Raw genomic sequence first — 14,077 nt, forward strand, 5'->3', positions numbered from 1 at the left:
GGCCCTGGCCTGCGGGGGTGAAGGCGGATCCCGGAGGAAAAGATGCGTGGGCACCTTCCAATGAACGAGAATTTCCTCGCCTCCTGAGAGAGTGGCCCTGGACTCAGGGCCCACCCACCGATCCTGCCAGGAGCAGAGAATTAAGACACAAACACTTCCAGGTGCCTGTCCGCCTGTCACCAAGTCCTGATGCTGCTAGTTCAGTTCAGTTACTCAGTCGTGTCCGACTCTTTGCGACCCCATGAACCGCAGCACGCCAGGCCTCCGTGTCCATCCCCAACTCCCGCGGTTTAGTCAAACGCATGTCCATCAAGTCAGTGATGCCATCCAGTCATCTCATCCTCTGTCGTCCCCTTCTCCTCCTGCCCTCAATGTTTCCCAGCATCAGGGTCTTTTCAAATGAGTCAGCTCTTCGCATCAGGTGGCCAGAGTACTGGAGTTTCAGCTTCAACATGAGTCCTCCCAATGCTGCTCTCAGTGTTCCCCTCTAGTTTCTCTCGTTCTCCACTCCCGGATGCCCTGCTTTTATCTAGCCTCTTGGGAGCAAGGGCTTTAGAGAACAACGCTTATAGGAAGAGCATGTGTGACCGACCACCCAGGGCGAGTCCTGTGATGAGTCCCCACCGCCATGTGGAAAGAATGTTACGGTGAATTGCCTTTTCCTCAACGAACGTTTTACTATACTTGCTTTCTTACGTATCTGTCCATCCCTCTTTCCCTCCATCAACTCAGCTCGTTTGGATTCATTTCAAAGTTGCAGACATCAGTGCCCTCCTCCTCCCCACCCCCACCCTGCACTTCTCCCTGCGTTTTACTTTCTGGAGTTCAGTGCTGTTGCTTAGTCACTAAATCGTGTCTGACTTGTTGAGACCCCATGGACTGTAACTCGCCAGGCTCCTCCGTCCATGGATTTTCCAGGCAAGAATACTGGAGCGGGTTGCCATTTCCTTCTCCAGAGGATCTTCGGGACCCAGGGATTGAACCCCTGCATTGCAGGGAGATTCTTTACCTCTGAGTCACCTGGGAAGCCAGTAGAGATCAATACAACCCTACTTACTTACAGATTCTGCTCTTTGGGAATAAAATTTACATACTATGAAATGCACACATCTTAAGTGTACCATTAAATGAGTTCTGGCAAATGCATTCACTCTTGCAAATTAAACACGTATCTATCCAACCTATCCACCAAACATCCCAGGTCCCTTCCCAGCAAGTTCCCAACCACATTCCTACAGAGGAAATGAGTGTTCTGAATTTTTCTGTCATCAACTTTTCCCTTTGTAGAAATTAGTTTTGCTTGCTCTAGATCTTCATATAAATGGATTCATAGTTATGTATTCTTTTGTGTAAAGCACTGCATTTCTGAGATCTAGCCATGTTATATATCTTACTAGTCTGTCCCTTTTTATTGCTCGAGTATTCATTCTCTCCTTACTGATAGAAACCAGGACTATTTAAAGTGCTTGGCATCCACCAGGGTATGACTCTCCTCCGCTGGAATTCTTCGGATGTTTTCTAAGATCCTTTTAATTTACACAAATGCCTAGGGACCTGACCTCCATTTATCTGTTTCACCCCCTTCCTCTGAGTTCCTGATCTTCCCTGAACCATCACCTCAGGGTCTTTGCACATGCTTCCTCTCTACTTGCCAAGTTTCCCTCAACTTCCGTACGGACTTGGATTTCTTCCTCACCTCCTCAGGCCTTTCTTCAGTGCCACCTTATTACTAAGTCTTCTCTGATTACAATATTAGAAAGAAAGCGCATCAAGACTGATGAGGGAAATTTTATCCTCCTGCTTTGCTGTTATTTTTTCCTATAATATTGCCACTATCTGTTATCTGTTTGGCTTTCCTGATAGCTCAGTTGGTAAAGAATCTGCCTGCAATGCAGGAGACCCTGGTTCAATTTCTGGGTCGGGAAGATCTGCTGGAGAAGGGATAGGCTACCCACTCCAGTATTCTTGGGCTTCCTTGGTGGCTCAGCTGGTAAAGAATTCGCCTGCAATTCGGGGAGACCTGGGTTGGGAAGATCCCCTGGAGAAGGGAAGGGCTAACCACTCCAGTATTCTGGCCTGGAGAATTCCATGGAGTGTGTAGTCCATGGGGATCACAACATTTGTTGATTTGTTCAATTATCCCTGCTGTTGCTGCTAAGTCGATTCAGTCATGTCCGACTCTGTGCGACCCCATAGACGGCAGCCCACCAGGCTCCCCTGTACATGCAATTAAAAATCAGTGGACTACCAAAAAGAAAATAAAAAGGTGTTTGTCATCATAAATAAAACTGTTAGGTGCATTCTTGCACAAGTGTTTGTGGACGAATGTTTTCGTATCTCTTGGGTAAACACCTCGGAGTGGAATCGCTGGATCATAGTTCAGCTCAGTTCAGTCCAGTCACTCAGTCGTGTCCGACTCTTTGGGACCACAGTGGCGGTGTTTAATTTGTAAGAAGCTAACATTTATCCAAAGTAGCTGTACCAACTGACAAGGTACAGTTTTGGATGTCCAATATCCTTGTGAACATTCGTCAGAGTCAGCCATTTTAATTTTAAATATACTGGTGGATGTGTACTGGTATCTCACTGTAGTTTAATTTGAGGACTATGTGGCTTTCCCCATGACTCAGCAGTAAAGAATCCGCCTGCAATGTAGGAGATGAGGGTTCGATCCCTGGGTCGGGAAGATTCCCTAGAGGAGCAAATGGCAATCCAGTGCAGTATTCTTGCCTGGGAAATCCCATGGACAGAGGAGCCTGTTGGGCTACAGTCCATGGGGTTTGCAAGGAGTAGGACATGACTGAGCACCTGCGCTGACTAATGTGCTTGTTGGCCATTTGCACTGATACCGAACAGGGCCCTGTGGGGCTCCAGGGCACAAAGCCTTTCTCCGCTCCTCCCTATTCCTTTGATTATAAGAAACAGCCTTCATTCAGCATCCTTGACCTTCTCTGAGTTCCACTGGACAGATTCAAGGAGTTGTTAATTAGGGAAGGGCGGGGATGTGAGACCAGGAAGAAGCAAACAGTCAAGGGTAGCCTTGGGGCAAGGTCCTATTTGCCCCACAACGGATACACACACACAATATCTGTAACCTATTCTGTAGACACTGAAACCCCCTCCAGGTGAAGAAAGTTAATGATTGATGATGATAGGCCGCCCACAAGCATGTAGACTCCATACCAGTTGGACCTGAAAGTTGCTGATGCTGACTCCTAAACTTCAGTTCAGTCCAGTGGCTCAGTCGTGTCCGACTCTTTGTGACCCCATGGACTGCAGTACATCAGGCCTCCCTGTCCTTCACCAACTCAAACTCATGTCCATCCAGTCGGTGATGCCATCCAACCACCTCATCCTCTGTTGTCCCCTTCTCCTCCCTCCTTCAATCTTTCCCAGCATCAGGGTCTTTTCAAATGAGTTAGTTCTTTGCATCAGGGGCCAAAGTAGTGGAGCTTCAGCATCAGTCAATCCAATGAATATTCAGGACTGATTTCTTTAGGATGGACTGGTTTGATCTCCTGGCAGTCCAAGGGACTCTCAAGAGTCTTCTCTAACACCATAGTTCAAAAGCATCAATTCCTCAGCACTCAGCTTTCTTTATAGTCCAACTCTCACATCCATACATGACTACTGGAAAAACCATCACTTTGACAAGATGGACCTTTGTTGGCAAAGTAATGTCTCTGCTTTTTAATATGCTGTCTAGGTTGGTCATAACTTTTCTTCCAAGGAGCAAGTGTCTTTTAATTTCATGGCTGCAGTCACCATGTGCAGTGATTTTGGAGCCCAAGAAAATAAACTCTCTCACTTTATTTCCCATAAAGAAAGAGTTGTTTCCCCATCTATTTGCCATGAAGTGATGGGACCAGATGCCATGGTCTTAGTTTTCTGAATGTTGAGCTTTAAGCCAACTTGTTCACTCTCCTCTTTCACTTTCATCAAGAGACTCTTTAGTTCTTCTTCATTTTCTGCCATAAGGGTGGTGTCATCTGCATATCTGAGGTTACTGATATTTCTCCCGGCAATCTTGACTCCAGCTTGTGCTTCCTCCAGCCCAGCATTTCTCATGATGTATTCTGCATATAAGTTAAATAAGCAGGGTGACAATATACAGCCTTGATGTACTCCTTTTCCTATTTGGAACCAGTCTGTTGTTCTGTGTCTGGTTCTAACTGTTGCTTCCTGACCCGCATACAGATTTCTCAGGAGGCAGGTCAGGTGGTCTGGTATTCTCATCTCTTTCAGAATTCCGTTTGTTGTGATCCACACAAAGGCTTTGGCATAGTCAATAAAGCAGAAATAGATGTTTTTCTGGAACTCTTGCTTTTTCGATGATCCAGTGGATGTTGGCAATTTGAACTCTAGTTCCTCTACCTTTTCTAAATCCAGCTTGAACATCTGGAAGTTCATGGTTCACATACTGTTGAAGCCTAGCTTGGAGAATTTTGAGCATTACTTTGCTAGCGTGTGAGATGAGTGCAATTGTGCGGTAGTTTGAGCATTCTTTGGCATTGCCTTTCTTTGGGATTGGAATGAACACTGACCTTTTCCAGTCCTGTGGCCACTGCTGAGTTTTCCAAATTTGCTGGCATATTCAGTGCAGCACTTTCACAACATCATCTTTTAGGATTTGAAATAGCTCAACTGGAATTCCATCACCTCCACTAGCTTTGTTCGTAGTGATGCTTTCTAAGGCCCACTTGACTTCGCATTCCAGGATGTCTGGCTCTAGGTGAGTGATCACACCATTGTGATTATCTGGATCGTGAAGATCTTTTTTGTATTGTTCTTCTGTGAATTCTTGCCACCTCTTCTAAATATCTTCTGCTTCTGTAAGGTCCATACCATTTCTGTCCTTTATTGAGCCTATCTTTGCATGAAAATTTCCCTTAGTATCTCTAATTTTCTTGAAGAGATCTCTAGTCTTTCCCATTCTGTTGTTTTCCTGTATTTCTTTGCATTGATTGCTGAGGAAGGCTTTCTTACCTCTCATTGCTTACTCAACCTTACCACCAACTCATCAGAAGAATGTCTGTGAGCTGATCACGGCCTCTTTGAACAATTACTATAAATGGTCTCTCTTCTCCAAGCTGAGGACACACGCTTTTGCAATCATTAGCACGCAGTGCCCCCCCCCCAGCTTGCTGGCAAAGTAACAAAGCTGTTCTTTTCTATTTCACTCAAAACTCTGTCTCCAAGATTCTAGTCAGCACCAATGTACAGAGAAGCTGAGCTTTTGGCATCAGTATATCTGCTTTCTAAAATCTCTGTTGAATATCCATTTCTCTTTTTGACTACTGAGCTGTAGGAATTCTTTACATAAATCCAGGATGCTAGTCCTTTCTCAGGTATGGTATCTTAGAAATGTTTTCCACATTCTCTGACTTGCCTAATTATTTCTGATGGGTATGTTTTTAGTAAGGCCCAATTTATCAATCATTTCTTTTATATTTGGATCTCTGTGTATCAAGAAACCTCACCTCTCTTAAGGTTGTGTAAGTTTTACGGGCTCTTTTCCCCTAGAAATTGTATAGTTTTAGCCTCTGTATGTTGGTCTTTGATCCAGCTTTGTTCTTCGGTTTGCTTCTGTCTGGCGTGAGCTGAGAGTCGAGGTACGAGGTGTCTTTTGTCCATGTGGGTATTCAGTTATTTTAGTGTCATTTGCTGAGAAGACAAAAGCGAATGTATTTTGGGAATCTGTATCCTGCTCATTATTTGTCCATCCTTATATTAACACCACGGTGTCTAGATTACTGGCTCTCCTTGTGGCTCAGACAGTAAAGACTCTGCCTGTAACGCAGCAGAGCCAGGTTTGATCCCTGGGGTGGGAAGAGCCCCTGGAGCGGGGGCATGGCAACCCACTCCAGTCTCCTTGCTGGGGAACCCCATGGACAGAGGAGCCTGGTGGGCTGCAGTCCATAGGGTTACTTGCAGCTTTTGTGTGAATCCTCCAACTTTGCTCTCCTTTATCAGGATTTTCTTCGAATATTACAGGATCTTAACATTTCCATAAAAATTGTATAATCAGCTTGTTAATTTCACCAGAAAAAAAACACAAAACTTGTGAGATCTTAATTAGGACTGTGTTAGGGAGAACTGACATCTTAATTCATGAATGAGCTATAGCCCTCAATTTATGTCAGTCTTGGAAAATTTTCATGTAGAGATCTTGTACATCTTTTGTAAATTCATTCTAAAGTATTTTGGGGTTTTGATGCAGTTGTAAATGAAATATCAAGATTCTACTTTCTAGCTATTTGCTGTAGTATGTAAAAATAGAAACGATTTTTACAAATTAACTGGGTTCCTGCAACCTTGCTAAATTTATGCATTAGCTGGGTAGTTGATTCCTTTAGGACTTTCTATGTAAATTACCATGTTATCCAAAATAGAGTTTTGCTTCTTTTTTGATACTTATCTTTTTTTTTTTTTTCTATTCATGGTGCAATGGCCAGGACCTCAGTATAATGTTGAATAGAGGAGGTGGAAGCAAACATCTTGTCTTGTTCCTGATCTCAGGAGAGAGCCTTTAGTTTTTCTGCATTGATTAGTGTCGGTTTTTCACTGATACCCTTTATCAGGTTGAGAAAGTATCTTTTATTTTTGTTTCTGAGTTAAAAAAAAATAAAATATGAATGAGTGAATTTTATCAAATGCTTTTTTCTGCATCTAGTGTAATGATTGTATAATTTTATCCTTTACTAATATCTTGGTTTTCATTTATTGCTTTTCTAATGTCAAACCAACCTTGCATTTCTGGAGTAAATTTAATGTAGTATTTCTACTCCTCTATTTTCGTTCTTCTGCTTCCTTTTGGGTTTACTTTTTTTTCTCCCTCCAACTTCCTATAGTGGATTATTAGATCACAAATTTTAGATCTAAAATTCTTTTCTAATGTTAGCATTTTTCAACTATAAATCTCGTTAGTCCTGGGCTAGCTGCACCCTAAAAGTTTTGGTATGTTGTATTTTTACATCATTTTATTGAAAATATTTTCTGATTTTTTTCTCCTTTGACCTACAAATTTAGCCATGTATTGTTACTTGTTTTAAAAATCTATTTCTTAAGACAAATTATTCCTAACATTTTCAGTGTGGTCTGTTGATTGAAAAAAATGCACAACCTGAAAGTTGAGAATTATATTGTATTTGATAGACTTTCTGAGGACTTCAGCCCAGGAGACAGCTTCTCAGGTAGCTCTGAGGGACTGCTCTGAAGAAGAAGGGGAGGAGCCAGAATATATAGGAATTTTGCAATAAAAACCAGGTAGTGGAACATCAAAAGATTATCATTAATTGTTGTTGCTGTTCAGTCATTAATGAAAGAAAAGCAGACATTGCAGGTTAATGAGCTCAGCACAAGCATCTGGGCTCCCTGCAATGGTTCCTTTGATGTGCGCCTGGGCTATGAGGGCCAGTATCCTGTCTTTCCCACCCTGAGTCCCCTCAGAGTACACTGCTGGGGTGGCTGCAGTGGCTTGACGGCTACCACATCCTTGGTTTACTGACAAGGCAAGCAAAATTTTTCATTCACAGGTCAGAGGGCCATGTATGATATGTTCCAGTCCTCCTAAATTGACTGTATCATGGCCCAGGATATAGTCCTAGGCAATGTACCACATGCACTTGAAAAGAACACGTATTCTGGGCTTCCCTGCTGGTCCAGTAGCTGAGAGTCTGCCTTGCAATGCAGACTCTTGCAATGGTTCGATCCCTGGTCCTGGAAGATCCCACAGGCCTCAGAGCAGCTAAACCCATACGCCACAACGACTGAGCCCGTGAGCTACAGCGACCGAAGCCCACCTAGCTAGAGACGCTGCTCCACAACAAGAGAAGCCCCTGCAAGGAGAAACCCGAGCACTGCAGCAAAGAGGAGCCTCTCTGCCGCAACCAGAGAAAGCCTGCACGCAGCGACGACCAACCACAGCCAAAAAAATAACCCTTTAAAAAGAGTATGTACTCTGCAGTTGCTGGATGTAGTGTTCTATGTCAAGGCATTTGTTCTAGTTATTCCGACAATTATCGAGAGTATTAAAAGCACCAACTATGTGGAATTGTCTGTTTCTTCCTTGAAGTGTGTCAGTTTTTGTTTCACGTATTTCGAAGCTGTTATTCACTATCAGCCTGCAGAGGCTTGAAGCGGGGCTTTGGTTCCTGCCCGAGCCTGAGGTCGGGAGCGGCAGGGAGAATGCTGAATGCTAACCACTACACACCAGGGACAGCGGCCAGTGAGAGGCCCTGGCCCGTCAGCTGTGTAGAAATTAATTTCCACAGAGAGACAGAGTCATGAAGCAAGTGAAGTGTTTATTAGGTTGGAGAGTACAGTGTGTGGACAGACACACAGGTGGGCTGAGTCTCGTCCTTGTGGTAGTTTGAATCACTTTTATGGGGCATTTCTTCCAGTTTCCTTTGCCCAGTCGTCTTGCTTTGCCGGGTTCTGAGTCTGTGTTTGGCTTATCTCAGGATCCTCCTGCATGTGTGTGCATCTTTTAGCCAAGATGGATACTAGAGAAGAAGCCTATGGGCAGCTGCATCATTTAACTCTGAGGTGATGCTTCCTTTCTGTAGATCTCTGCGAAGCCTTTCTGGGCATGTGTAGTCTGGGAGGTCTTCTTAACTCTGAGAACGGAGTATGCGGTCTTCTCTCTCTTATCTGGGCAAGGCCCAGCCTCCTCCATCAACCTGCTTTATGGAGTTTCTACTGTTAAGGAGTTTCTGTCCACAGGGGAGAAATTGTTCAGCCTGGGGCCCATCTGTCTCCTGCCTGAATATAAGCGTTTATAATTATTATATCCTCCTGATGCAGGGACCATTTTTATGAGATGTCTTTCTTTATCTCTGGTGATACCCTTTGCCTTGAAGTGTATTTTGTCTGATATTAATCTAGTTACCACAGGCTTCATTAACTTAACATTCGTAGTGTATCTTTCCCATTTACTTTGCAATCTATTTGTGTCTTTATATATTCCAAGGCGTATTTGTTGTGGACAGTGTACAGCAGTGTTTTTTTTTTTTTCCCTTTTTCTGGTCAGCTCTGACAGTCTCCATGTTTTAACTGGTCAGATAAACACTGTCCATCACTTCTGTGACGATAGGAATAGCCTATATCTGTGCTCTTCTGAAGTCTGTCGTGGTGCTACTAGACTTCCGAGTGGGGAATGAAATTCCCACCCCCCACCCCTCAGAATTTTTAACTTTAAAGTCAACAACAAATTTACGTGTTATGGGTGACTAGTGGCTGCTATATATAATTTGGTGGTGGTTGTTCAGTCACTAAGTCATGTCTGACTCTTTGTAACCCCAAGGACTGCAGCACGCCAGGCTCCTCTGTCTTCCACTGTCTCTTGGGAGTTTGCTCAGATTCATGTCCATTGAGTTGGTGATGCCATCCAACCATCTCATGCTCTGCTGCCCCCTTCTCCTCCTGCCTTCAATCTTTCCCAGCATCAGTCTTTTCCCGTGACTCAGCTCTTCGTGTCAGGTGGCCAAAGTATTGGAGCTTCAACTTGAGCATCAGTGAATATTCAGGGTTGATTTCCTTTAGGATTGACTGGTTTGATCTCTGCTGTCCAAGGGACTCTCAAGAGTCTTGATGTAGAAATTCTGGATTCTAATTACCTTCCTCTAAAAATAATAATTTTTAAACAGGCAGTTAACTTAGGTGAACTCAACTGCAAAATTATCTCCCCTTCAGCATGAAGTAGCTCAAACTTGAGCTTAGCTCTTTCAGCCTTAGCGGTGCACGTACAGTGTGGTGGTCAGCCCTAGATCCGAGGAGTTTATGTAGAGAGACTGGGAGTCCCCGCCCCGGCTCTCCTGTTACTTGGTGCTCTGGATCCAAGCCACGAAGACTGGACATTTTCCACTGGGGGTTTACCTGCCTTGTGTGGTGCAGACTAAGGCCTGACCTCAGGCCAGAAGTGGTGGAGAAAGAGGAAATTCACCCTTAGAGGCCTCCCTCACAGTTGTTGACTCCTTCTTTTGCCTGCTTTTGGTCACTTTCAGGAGATGGATGGTGTAAGCTCCACACCACAACTTCTATTTTTATTTCTGAAAGAGTGGGTTCAGTAGGAGCTATTCATCCTACCAGAAGCCTGAACTTATTTGGTCTCCGTTCACAACATTTGATAATGAAATTTCAAACATGTACCAAAGTTTAAAGAATTTTAGAGCAGCAATCTCGACTGTACAAATTTTCCTATATTTTATCATATAACTACTCATCCTTTAATACATCTTATTTTAAAGCATTTCAAAATAAACTGCGACCAACAACCAATACACTTGCCCTCAAGTACTTTAGGGTTTATATATAGAGAGTTTAACAGCTGCTTTTTTTCTTTTTTGATGTAGAATTTTCACACAGTGCCCATATCTGAACTTGTGCATTCTTTGAGTTCTTAAAAAGCAGTTTTACTGGGTTATAATTTACATACAATAAAATAACCAACTTGGTGCATAATTCAAGGGGTTTCGTAAAGTGTAACCAAAGCCACAATCATGATAGAAACCCTTCCGTCACCTCCCGAGTTTCCCTCGTGCTGCCAACCCCTCCCCACACCTGCACTTATTCTTAAGGGCACCCAGTGTGCTGTGGGAAGCAGCCAGGGAGCCACAGTAGGAGCAGGAAGTGGAGAGGCCGAGGAGAGGCCGCTCACCACCCAGCGTGCCCTGAAATGCCAGAGAAGACGGGAAGAGTGGCGTTGGGGCTCACGTGGGCTCCTCCCAGGGCCCAGGCTGATTCTAGGCGGGACGGGGCTCGTGGGGTCACAAGGTTCATTCCTGTCCAAGGAAGATTCTGCCAATGGAGGCACAAAGCTGCCCACTTCTTGAATCTGTTACGGTGTGAGGTGTCCAGGAAGCAAGAGCCCCTCCGTCTTCAAGAAGGCGGCCTCAGGCAGTTCACAGATCTGAGCCTCAGTTTCTTCGTTTGTGAAACAGACTTCCTCCCAGGGCTCAAGCATCAACTCACCCGTGGGGTCACTTGAACGTGGACTCCCTCCCAACCTCAGTCCCACGTGGCCTCCATGAGGACCCCCTCTTTCCGGAGGCAGCAGGCAGCGTGGATCCGTGCTTTCAGGGCAGGAAGTATGCGGTCTGTAGAGCTGTTAACTCTGTTCAGAGTTGAGAGCCTGGGCTCTGGGACAAAGGGGTCCCGGGACACAGTCTCCTCCTCCTCCTCTGTAAACAGAGCCCCCTTCTCCTGGAATCCAGAGGCCTCATTGCCACCTGGCTGCAGCCAGGACTCTTCAATCTCCCCCATTTTTCAGAAAAACCCACCTGTGGTAATGTGGGAGGGAGCGGTATTTGCAGAAAGTAGCTCATTTTTCAGAAGACATGGGTTTTGACCCTCGAGTTACATTTCTGTAAATGCCCCAGGGAGAGACTGCCAGCGTGGTACTCATCAAGAATCATCTCGATTTACACTGATAGAGTTCCTGCCCTCACTCAGGAACACCATTTCCTATGATCTTCAAGCAATCCCACCAGGCAGGAAGGATAGCTATGAGCCCCACTTAACAGATGAGAAAGTGAAGACTCAGAGGTATCATGAGTCTAAGGTCTCGCCTAAGGTCTCACAGGGTGGAGGGAGCAGAGCTGGGGCTGGGCAAGTCTCATGAACACGTGACTCAGCTTCGCCAATCAGAGGCTGCAAGGGGCTTTGGCTGACACCGCTGGGAAAGACGGGTCTCCTTTCCTCTGGAATGACTGGCCTGCAGCTGTGATGCTCTCTGGCTGGGTGGCTTGTCTGGTGCTGCCTGGAGCCTTGCACTGAGCCCACCCCGACCCGGGGCAGACCGTGCTAGTGGGCATCCCGGGTGGTCAACCACAGTCCTCTGAGTGGACTGAGTGATGCCCACTCAGACGGCTGGGTTCCCATTCTGGGCTGGTCTCATCGTGGCATCCGACTTTACTGTGAGCCCAGGGCTGCTGCTGGGTTCAAATCTGTTAAGGGTTTCAATGTTGTTAAAGCAGAAGGCAGGTTCCAAGAAGGCTTAAGCCTTACTTTTCTTACCAGTGGAAGGAACTGGTTAAATGAATTCAGTGGCTTTTCAACTTCATGTTTTTAAGCAGAATGCAAAACAAAGCAAAAGCAAACCACCCAGGTGACACCCTTTACAGAACCCAAAACGTAAGAGAGAAGGAGGCCATCTCTGCCGGGGAGGAGGGGGCAGGAGACCCCAGCCCTGCCCGCCCGGCCGCCTCCTGGTAGCCACAGTACTGTAGCCACAGTACCTCCCCCCACCCCACTTCTGATGTGAACATTGTCGGTCTCTGAGGAACACTCTGAAAAACGAGCATCTTAAAAGAATCTTTCAGAGTTAACAATCAACTGCACTCTAAGTTAAGGGATGAAGAGGCTGAAGACCACTGGAAAGGAGACCCACACAGGAATCCAGGAGGCTCTGGGTCGTCGCAGGAGAGCATGGTTCCCACCCGTGAAGGGCGCTTGGACGAGAAGCATGGCGACGCCCGCTGCGCTGACCCAGGTGGCTGGAGTCCTGGGGGTGTCCTGACCCTTTCTGGGCCTCCGCCCCTCTATGCCAGCTCACCTGCAGGGGCTCCTGCGAGTGGAATACTTGTGTGCTTTGCTAGGGGCCTGTGAGCTGTCTTTTCTGGGCGTTTGTGGGGACGGCTGAGGACAGGGCAGGCAGGGGCTGGTCCGTGAGTGGGGAGGATGAAGTGTCATGGGAAGCTGCCGGATAACGACCGTCAGTCGGCGTGTGGTGTCTGGGGAGCCTCATGGGCCTCAGTGACACACAGCAGGCCCTTCCAGCAACTCTGCCACACACCCAGAAAGCTGAGGCAGGGGTGACGGGTCACACTCCTGCTCTGGAAAGTTTCAGCTGAATCAGAGGCACCCTTTCCAACGGAGCACAGCTCACAACGTCAACTTTCCATTCAGAAGCGTTGACGCCACCATGAGAGTCTGCATTACCAGGAAGATCGCTTTGCATCTATCTATCTATATCCTTTTAATATGCGGAAGTTTAATAGCTTTTATTCCAAGGCATAGAAAAGGGAGTTAAGAAAATATACAATTTTTTTTCAAGTGAGAATGTCAACAGTGACCATTGAAAGGATAACCAACGTTCATGTCTGAAAGACTGACCTTTGCAGAGTTTTGTTGGGGGGCTGATAAAACATTAAGGGAAGTGAACACCCATTACAAACAAGGACATCCAACGTTTGGGGCTCAGGCCTTACATGTCAACTTTACAGAGCTTTCCTGCTCTCAGGAGGGAACCCACATGTTCCCATGTGTATCAGGTGCTTTGACATAAGGGATGTTCCAAATCCATGGTCGATCTGGGGGAAAAAATTACATGAATGTAACACTTATTTGAATATGATTACAGAAAATCCACTCACCTGATAGGATCAAATCACTCACGGGCCGCAGTAGACATATCACGAGAGTCCTTTTCTGAACTGAGCCCTTTTGGGTAGGAGCTTGCAGTAAAGGTTCATGTTAAGACACGGGAGCATGAACCCCGGGGTAAATGCTGGCTTGCCACTAAGGTTCCCAAGTCCCTTCACCTCTGAACCTGTTTCCTTACCTGTGCCTAAGCCGTGGAGCCGGCAGTAGGATTAAATGAGACACTATTGCTGTTTAGTCCCTCGGTCGTGTCCTGCTCTTTCGCAACTCCATGGACTGTAGCCCACCAGGCTCCTCTGTCCATGGGATTTCCCAGGCAAGAATCCTGGAGAAGGTTGCCATTTCCTTCTACAGGGGATCTTCCCAACAGAGAAAACAAACCCACGTTCCTGCATTGGCAGGAGGATTCTTTACCACTGAGCCACCAGGGAAGCCCATTAAATGAGATAAACTGAAGAACTATGCAAGATGCCGTGTTCCATCTGCATAGAGAGAACCTAAAAAGGAGGGTGGCTCTTGTTTTCTTCTTTTGAGAAGCTGGAGAAACCAGCAGTGACCACGGGGACAGTCAAGGCCACTTCTCTGCTCTCAGCTGGTCACGGTCACACAGAACCACGAGGCCCAGAGTCACATCCCCGAAACGGTTTTGTTCTGTAATTTAAGGCCAGTGATTGCTGAGCCATGACCATCTCTGTAT

At 45.9% G+C, this 14,077-nt stretch overlaps 1 protein-coding gene across 7 annotated transcripts in view; it reads right to left on the minus strand.

Annotated features, from left to right (window-relative positions):
- Positions 1-8,277: 8,277 nt before the first annotated feature.
- The window catches only part of TDP1 (tyrosyl-DNA phosphodiesterase 1), a 77,379-nt gene continuing 71,579 nt past the window's right edge, over positions 8,278-14,077 (minus strand). For 4 of the 7 annotated variants that reach the window (XM_070378371.1, XM_070378370.1, XM_070378368.1 and 1 more), the window contains one exon: positions 8,278-13,310. In XM_070378371.1, coding sequence (XP_070234472.1) covers positions 13,237-13,310 — 74 coding nt within the window. In that variant the 3' untranslated portion in view covers positions 8,278-13,236. The remainder of the gene's footprint in view (positions 13,311-14,077) is intronic. The other 3 variants (XM_070378372.1, XM_070378367.1, XM_070378373.1) reach the window with 2 other exon arrangements.

Source organism: Bos mutus, chromosome 10, assembly GCF_027580195.1.
Source record: "Bos mutus isolate GX-2022 chromosome 10, NWIPB_WYAK_1.1, whole genome shotgun sequence".
In the NCBI taxonomy this organism is placed as follows: Eukaryota; Metazoa; Chordata; class Mammalia; order Artiodactyla; family Bovidae; genus Bos; species Bos mutus.